The sequence below is a fragment of the Primulina huaijiensis genome, unplaced genomic scaffold (genome assembly GCF_012295235.1).
Source record: "Primulina huaijiensis isolate GDHJ02 unplaced genomic scaffold, ASM1229523v2 scaffold40495, whole genome shotgun sequence".
NCBI lineage: Eukaryota > Viridiplantae > Streptophyta > Magnoliopsida > Lamiales > Gesneriaceae > Primulina > Primulina huaijiensis.
In genome coordinates this window covers 1-8,584 of record NW_027359583.1, presented here as the reverse complement: position 1 = coordinate 8,584, position 8,584 = coordinate 1, and the positions used below count along the sequence as shown (strand labels likewise).

The 8,584-nt window shown below is 34.1% G+C and overlaps 1 protein-coding gene across 1 annotated transcript; it reads right to left on the bottom strand.

The window, feature by feature from the left end:
- Positions 1-2,526: 2,526 nt before the first annotated feature.
- Positions 2,527-5,838, bottom strand: LOC140969302 (abscisic acid 8'-hydroxylase CYP707A2-like). Its single transcript, XM_073430618.1, has 7 exons — positions 5,344-5,838; positions 4,731-5,049; positions 4,221-4,607; positions 3,912-4,086; positions 3,625-3,731; positions 3,396-3,514; positions 2,527-3,047 (listed from the first exon to the last, which is right to left on the bottom strand). The coding sequence occupies exons 1-7, from the start codon at positions 5,709-5,711 to the stop codon at positions 2,954-2,956; spliced, it is 1,569 nt and encodes a 522-aa protein (XP_073286719.1). The 5' UTR covers positions 5,712-5,838; the 3' UTR covers positions 2,527-2,953.
- Between the last annotated feature and the right edge of the window lie 2,746 nt (positions 5,839-8,584).

Below are 8,584 nucleotides of genomic sequence, written 5' to 3'. Positions count from 1 at the left end.
ACTTAAATAAGTGCTTTTTTAAGCACTAGAAGCCCACCCAAACAAATTAAAAATTAAAAAATCACTTTTTTTTTAAAAAAAAAAAACATTTTTTTAATTGTAGCTTCTTATACCAAACGGGCTCTTAGATTACAGCTTCGTACCTACTAAAATGTTATGTAATAAACTGAAATATAAGATAATATAATTATTTTTTAAGTTTAGTTATTATAAAATTTAAGTCGTAGGATGATACAAGAATGCGTGCCGAATCTAATCCTTGACACCAAATGGTGCATTATAGTCTTCGGGAGCTTTGATTTTCTGATTGCGTTCCTTGACTAGCCATTTCAAGCGGGCCTGGTCGGTATCCAATGAGGTCCTGCTATGTGTGGGCTCAAAACCGACCACTTTGTGAACAGCCTGAGGCCACACGAATTACATGTTAATTGTCAACCGACCAAATCTAGGAACAAGATTTTACGCCATAAATGTTTGAAAGCTTCTGGTTGAGTTTCAAACTTTGCATTATTGTGAGTATATTCGTTTGAGGCGGAACTAGGCAAAAAAAAAAAAAAAAAGACTAGGGCTGTACTTGGTGGAAGATAAATCTTTGATGCTCTTTCTATGCTATACTCGGACGATGCCAACAAACTCAATGGATCGAACATGCTAGATCATGAGACCGTTGCATGATAGATTTTATCCTGAAATTTTATTTTTTTTCTATCTTCTCATGCATTAATCACTCTGCCTACCTAGCTTAGAAAGAATCCACAAAGCATTAGCGTCCCTAAGGACTTTTGTACTTGTACGAAACAACCCATATCCCATTTACGAAGGCGACGTTTAAATAGGTCCAACATGTTTTTTGACTTTCTTGTACATGGATGTTGATTTCATGCGGTATAGGATTATGTGATTGCAATATCCATGCCAGATAACTTTTAACATTTTTTAGCCTCACGTGTTTTATCTTTCTCATTATTCTTATTACATTTAGAGTATCATCTGATTTGCAAGCAGTTGACTTGTCTTTTTTCCCCCCTTATGGTTTCTTTATATTTAGCTCAGCACAATCTTGTTTTGATCCGTTTATAGACAATGGGTGTATTGTAAGAAGTAATTGAACATCTGTTTGCTAACGTTTCGTTGGAAGTTGTTTTCAGCATGAGAACTTCATCTGCCGTGGATTCAGGGCTTTTAGCTACAAGGGTCGACAGACAATTGCACAAAATTTCATCTTTTACACTAAAAACTAGAGAAAAAGATGGAGGGAAAGGACTTCATCTTTATGAGAAACTATGCAAAAAAAAAAAAGGAAATAGATAATAAATAAAGTCTCTACCCCTCACTTTCGGTTCAGCTTGTCTCCACGTATGTAAGTTTTGACAAAATATTAAAATTGTCGAGATCTGGGAGTTGATTAATATTTATATAAAGCTTTGTTTATTAGTGAGATTATATTGCTAGCTCACCATTAGTCGTTACTAAGTAGGACAAGGAAGAGAAACACTAATTAAAAATCATTTGACTTTTCTCTATGTGATATGATATTGCCAGCTAAATCGAATCTGGAGGTGGGCATTGTATGGATTCATTGAAAATGTAATGCTTCTGATAGCTGAATAATATTAGAGATGCCTAATCTCTTCATTGAACATTAAAAAAGCTTATTCTTTTGCTAAAATATCATTATCCCCCAAATGATGGTAAATTTGAAGTGCTTATGTAGGTAAGTCTAAGTTTTGGAGTTTGTGGATCTGTTATTGCTGATAATAATATTAATATATGAGACATGGGATGAACACTAGATTATTATATGATATAGGATGTAATACGAAACTTCCAAATGATTTCTTAGCTGTTCTATCCAATTTATTTTATTGAATACAAACCGTGTTGTTATGTGATAATTATTCTGATGGTAGAATTCATGAGATATCGATATTTGATACGAACAATATAATTGGAGTTGACTCTAATAAAAAAAAACAATAAATCATGATTTGATTATGGTTGATTTACATTGGAGTACTTTATGTTTGGGAAGTCAATTGGCCATAATGAGACGCTTGAATACAAATAAGTACAATCAGTTTGACAATCTGTAGTTCTTTTACTTTATTTTTTTAAAAAAAAATTTTGATTTTGTCATATATATTTCACGTTATGGGTGAAGTTGAATGTAATCAAATAAATCAATTGAACATTTCAAATAACAATAGTAATAATAACTCAAATTGAAAGGGGATTGTTTTTGTACATTTTTCCCATGGTTTCAAGTTATCCGACTTCTTGAAAGGCATAATGAAACTTTGCCTGATAGTGCTTTTGACATTTAATACAGCAAGAGATATTATGTAGGTTTCACTTACCAGAGTACATTTTTAGCTTTATTTGTAATAAAGACCAAGTTACTTATCACTTTGACTAATGGCCGTATGTGGTAATGAATGTAATATTTTTGTGCAACATGCTGCTCATGTTAATGTTATTAATAATGGTAAGAAAAATAATTGTGATAGTTCGAATGAGCTTTGGGAGTTGATGGGAACATAATTTTCAAGATTTTCATTAATTGCCTTGCGGACTTTTTACATGGATCTGACTAATCAAACACTGAAGGCAGATAAAAAAAGAATATTGCTAACTATGTAATTAATCGATCTACGCCTATCCTCGACTTTCTCGTCCTTGATCTGAAAAGAATATTGCTTAAACCTTCTTCAAACTCGGTGCTATCTATCGAAAACCTTTGTGCAATTTGTGGGCTCAGAACTTTTCTTCTAGTTGGTACATTCCACCTTCTGGAGACTGAGGTTTTACGTGCACTTGATGATGCTCGATCATATACAATTAACGTGCACATGGACTCCATGATCCAATAGGATAGAATGTAACTTTCTGGTTCTGTGTTTTGGCGAAATGATATTCTTGATGGTAAATAGTAATGGGCTTCTGTTATCAATCTCTATATTTTGAGTGAGAGTTTGATTGGTAATCCATTCTGGGGAAGAGCAAAGGGTCCATACTGGATTCCATTTTGTGGGCCAATCATAGACCACCTGCAAGAATCAAGATCGAAAGATTGGAGCAATTTAATGATTTAGAAGATATTTATCAGACATGCTATTTTTAGAAAACGAAATTCCACCACATATTAAAAGCAGAAATTCTTGTGTATACTCCCAGTCTTGATATGGTTGAATTTCAGCCACATGTGTAGAACTGGTGCGTACAAGATATTTCCAATCAGGATTGATTTAGGAAATTTGAGGTTTTCAAACATGCACCGCTCTGGGTATGGCAGTATCTAGGTTACAAAAAAAAGGGGCAGGTTCGAAGTTTCTGTTTGGAAATTGATGTTTGATTAGATGTTGCATTTTATGAAATTGGTTTTAAAGCTATCTCACCTGTACTTGGTAGTGAGATGGTGTACAAGAACCAAAATCTCTAGCTTGGCCAACTCATTTCCAGGACATGAGTGGGTCCCATTGCCAAATGGGATGAAACTATTGGGTTTTGGAGGTGCCTGTCCAGTGAAAGTATGCGCCATCAGATAATGGAAGCTGAGAATATACTCAGATTCGATAACACCACATATTACAAAAATCAATGACATTTTTTGTGTATTATATTTACCTCGAATCTTGAAGGATCAAACTTCTCTGGGTCAGAGAAATTTTCTGGGCTGTGATGTATGTTCCTGAAAAGTGGCAACACTTTCCATCCTTTTGGAATGATATATCCTGCAAAAAATTTGGAAGGAGAAAATGGTTAGAACATACATTCAAGAATATTAAAGATATAAAACTAAAGGGTGCCTATTAAATTTCAGGCCAGACTAGGGGATCTGTTGTTATCAAAAGACAGTGAGATATAAGTTACATTCTCATCATGTTTTAGACAAATATTTCATTTCAACTCACCACTAAACTCGACATCTTCTACAGCTTCTCTGAATGTAAAAGATAAAATAGAGGCAACTCTAAGTGTTTCTTGGATGACCCTTGTAGTGATTGGCATTTTCTTGGTGTCCGCCCATTTCAAAACATTCTCTTCTCTACACTCTTCTTTGTACTTCTTTATGGCTTCTTGCTCTTCCTGTAAAGTCAAGAAACATGCATATAATGTGACAAGTTAGTTCTAACATTTTGGTTAGAATATACAGTTGGCATCTTATGATGAAACCATCATAAAAAAAAACTGGTATACTTTTTCCTGATATGAGATCTTACTGTGACAGCTTGGAGAACACTTGGATTTTCAGCTAGGTACTTGATAATCCATGTTAGAACAGTAGCTGTTGTGTCACGGGCAGCGAAGATTACACCAATGATATTGTCTGCAATTTGTTCATCGGTTAGTCCTTCTGTCTCCCCCATGAATGATCCAAGTAAATCCGTGTGATTATGTTTCATTTGTCTCCTAAGGGACATAATTTTAGCCAAAATCTGTGCCAACTCCTTTCTAGCTTTCATTGCCTTGTGAAAAAGTGTTCCAGGAACATTGATTGGCATCGAATTGTATCCCTTTTCAAGAATGTAATAACACCTCTTTAGATCTTCTCTATACAGTACCTCATCTTTTCCTAAGATCGACAGTAATGCCACATTGAATGTGTACTGCAACAATCAATATGAAAGCTATCAGTATCAAGATTTCAAGTTTTAGTAGTAGAAACAGGGAAACTGGCTTTTTTTTGTCATTGTTTTTTGTTTGGTAGTTATTTAGAAAGTGTAACATACTGTTTTCATCTCTTGATAAGTTGTTATCAATTTTCCTTCCCACGACTGGAGGGAACCAATGGCAAATGATTCGATGTCTGATACGATATTCTTGATTGCCTCAGGCATGAATGCGCGGAGGACGAGTTTTCTAAGCTTGGTGTGGTACTCTCCTTGATGGAAGAATATGGCCTGTTTGCCCAACATTCTCTCCTTGCTAGCTGGAAATGTGGGCTTAAAGAGGTGAGCTTTAGAAACTAATACAACCTTCGCTGCTTCTGGACTTGAAATCATCACACAAGGACATCCCAAGATGTGAGTCTTGAATATCGAACCATACCTATGAAAAAATTAAATGTAGTAGCCATTTCAGAAAACATTTAACCTTAAAAACAAGTGTTATCTACTAATTTCTTCGGTGGTAGAATAACGAGTTCTTGAATTCGGGATCCACCAAGTGTCTAAAAGCAGGATGGACCCAAGAATTTTAGAGAGGGGATTAGACCGAGAAAGGAATTTGAATTCCTTAACAAATAACTTGTAAAATTTCAAATTTTCAATTTGATATCGGACGACCTCCCCCCTCGTCCCAGTTGGATACATCTCTGACTAGAAGGAAGGAAATTGAACTTACTTCTTGACTTTTGAGGTAAAGAAAACATTTGGGTTTTGTGAGTATAATTGGAAGGTTTCACCAATATAAGGCCAACCCATTGTTCCTGGTGGAAGTGGCAATTGAACACGACCAATGTTCAGGAATTTGAGGATGTAATTTAGGACATATAGCAAGAAAACCAAGACTAGTATCAAGAAACACAAGGAAAAGGATTCCATATGATTGTGTTGTAATACTGGTAGTGAGAAATTGGTGAACTTTTCCTTGGTTTCCAGTCGAGGCAAATGAAATAAAGATTGTATCCTGTGCAGATATGAAGTGAATATAAGGAATATATTTATAGGCAGCCTGAATCTCATACCATATGAAATCTCCCTCCAGCTCATGAATTGGTAAGAATAGAGAGATACACATGAAGGGATGAGAGAGAAAAGTGGACACGTGTCATCTCAAGTTCGCCAAGAGAAAGGGTATGTGGGGCTGTTATTGGTTGACAATGAATGCTTCATGAGTCATGAAAGAGAGGTGGGAGAAAACCCACCCCTTTTTAAGGATATCACACAATAGTTGGAAAATTCGTAGCGTCCGTACAATACCATAAACTTTGGGTTAGTATCGAAATTATCTGTTTTGTTTTGTTTTGTTTTGTTTTGTTAATCTTATCGAATAAATATTATACATTGGAAATTCGATGTTGTACCGTTCCAAATTAATGAGAAATTTTTTCCCCACGCGGGGTCGAGCATGAAGCTCACATGTTTAAACCAATCGGGGTAGTTGGATTAGTTGGGGGCATTGTTGCTACATTAGACTAACCCATATTACTGCATTATTATTTATTTATTTGTTTATTTTTGAAACATCATTCCTATTTGATAATTCGTAGAAGATTTATGAGACATACATGGATTTAGCTAGGGATGTATAAGTGTTGAAATAGTTGGATCAAGTCTATTCGAAAAATATTTGATTTGAATTTGAATTTTTCGAATTCGAGTAGTTTCCGAAATGTTTGAACTATTTTCAAGCTAAATTTGAGACTGAGTTATTTTGTTCGATAGTTCATGAGTTTTAATATTTTCAATATAATATGATTATATATTAAATAATGTGTTTCGAATATTTCGAGTATTTATTTTCAAACAGAAGTTTCAGTATCTCGTGAATGTATTCGAATCTTTCAAAGTGAACTCAACCTTGGACTTCAATCAAACTCGAGCTCAGATATATGTATTTCAAGTCTTAAAAACTTTCTTCTTATTTGTCTCGATTCGACTCTTGATGAAATCCTCATAGAAAATATAGGGTTTCCTATGAATTATTAGTGAAGTTTGAATATAATTACTTTGAATTTGAATATCATCATTTCATCCGAATGAGATCCAAAAGCGGTCGAAATGCATGCAAGTCACACATAAATATATCATTGTTTTGGTTGAAAATAATTACAAAATAGGCAATCATTATATATGAATTGATTAATGCCATTCGAGCTCAACCCGCTTTTATGGGAAACCTTTAGAAAAAAAGTAATTTCTAGATAAGTTCCACAAATTATTAGAGGTTATTAAGAATGATGGTAAAGTGATCAGTTCGTGCATCTTTAACAGTAAAATGTATATTTCTAAAGAATTATATATAAATTTAAAGAATACCATATCAACATCCATGGTTGTGCCCAAACATTTTAGCATTCCTAGACGTCCATATGTGATACAAATTGGTAGAGGATTCAAAAGCTCGAGCTTTCATAACCTGACATGTGTCTCTATAAGCTTTTTTGAACAATTTCAAATCCTCATTGTATCGAATGATAGTGGTTGAGAGTTCTCACGTCGTAAAAACAATCATTCCAAAATTGGTTTAATATATCAAAATTGGGATTTTAATATAAAGGGAATTAAAAGTCAAAACCACACTTCTTCTATATCCAAGTTTAGATGAGATGTTTTCCAAGCTGGTATGCCATTTCTGAGTGTGAGGGTTAATGCACGTACCCTTTAATCTTCTATAATGATTGAATTTCAATTCTTAAGCAATGTTTTTGAAGTAATTCAATATTTTATCAATCTATTATGTCGAGTTATATTGAACTAATTCAACAATATGCAATAACCAAGTGTTTTTTTATTTAATAATTGCAATCGCGTCAATGAACGGTGGAATTCTCTAGATTTCATTTTTCAGTTTATGACTATCAACTTATACTCAAACTCATATGTTGTTAGGATCAGCTAGGTGTTTAGAGGGGGTGAATGAATACATATTAAAATTTTCAGCATGATTAGTTTGGGCTAACAAAACACAACCATTTTATCTCACCTCGGTTGAGATACAAGTCAGCAAGGTAAAATATATGCATAGAAAACGACTTGTGTTCAAAGTTGAACCAAATAGATACTGACATGAGAATCGGCAGAGTTAGCTATCTCAATTTCAAAAATATTCACGATATTCAGTAGTTTTTCGATGATTAAAATACTGTTAGACAACAAATTCAAGCTGATTTTGATGGAGAAAATGGAGAAAAAATACAGCATTCTTTGGAGAATGCACAATCTATAGAGAGCGAGCAACAATCAACAATCAATCAACACATTTCAATCAATGAGACAGAAAATGAACAAAGATCTCAACGATTTAGAAGAAGACCGACATGAATATCAAATTATGAGGTAACCAGTGTTAACCAAATTGAATATCCATTTGTTCTTTTTGCTTTATTTTCATATTGTGACCCAATAGCTTTCGAAGATACCATCGAAGAATCAAAATAGCGAAAGACAATGGATGTTGAAATCGCATCCATCGAGAAAAATAAAAATTTGGGAACTGTCCGAGCTTCCTAAAAGTAAAAAACAATAGGTGTGAGTGGATTTACAAGAGTAAATTGAAAGAAAATGGAAAATACAACAAATTCAAGGTACAGTTGGTAGTAAAATGTTACAAAACAAAGTCTGAGTCGATTATAAAGAAATGTTTGCTCTAGTTTCAAGGCATGGTACGATCAGATTGGTAATTACCTTAGCAGCACAATATTCATGCAACAAACACCAAAACTTGGTCCCTACTATAAGAAAAGAGAACAATCAGATTTAATGTCCTTTTGTGATAGTGATTATGCAGGAGATCGAGATGATAGAAAAAGAACTTCAGGATATGCTTTTCTCTTAGATTCAGCGGTTGTTCCATGGACTTCGAAGAAGCAATCAATTGTTACTTTATCAACCACTGAAGCTGAATTTGTTGCAGCAACTTC

Bases quoted from the DNA above. Each gene is read 5' to 3' on its own strand.
- LOC140969302 (XM_073430618.1), bottom strand. From the start codon at position 5,711: ATGAGCTGGAGGGAGATTTCATATGGTATGAGATTCAGGCTGCCTATA. The intron at 4,087-4,220 runs GTAAGATCTCAT...TTGACTTTACAG, and splicing joins GTGTTCTCCAAGCTGTCACA to GAAGAGCAAGAAGCCATAAA. The intron at 3,048-3,395 runs GTGAGATAGCTT...TGATTCTTGCAG, and splicing joins CATCTCACTACCAAGTACAG to GTGGTCTATGATTGGCCCAC.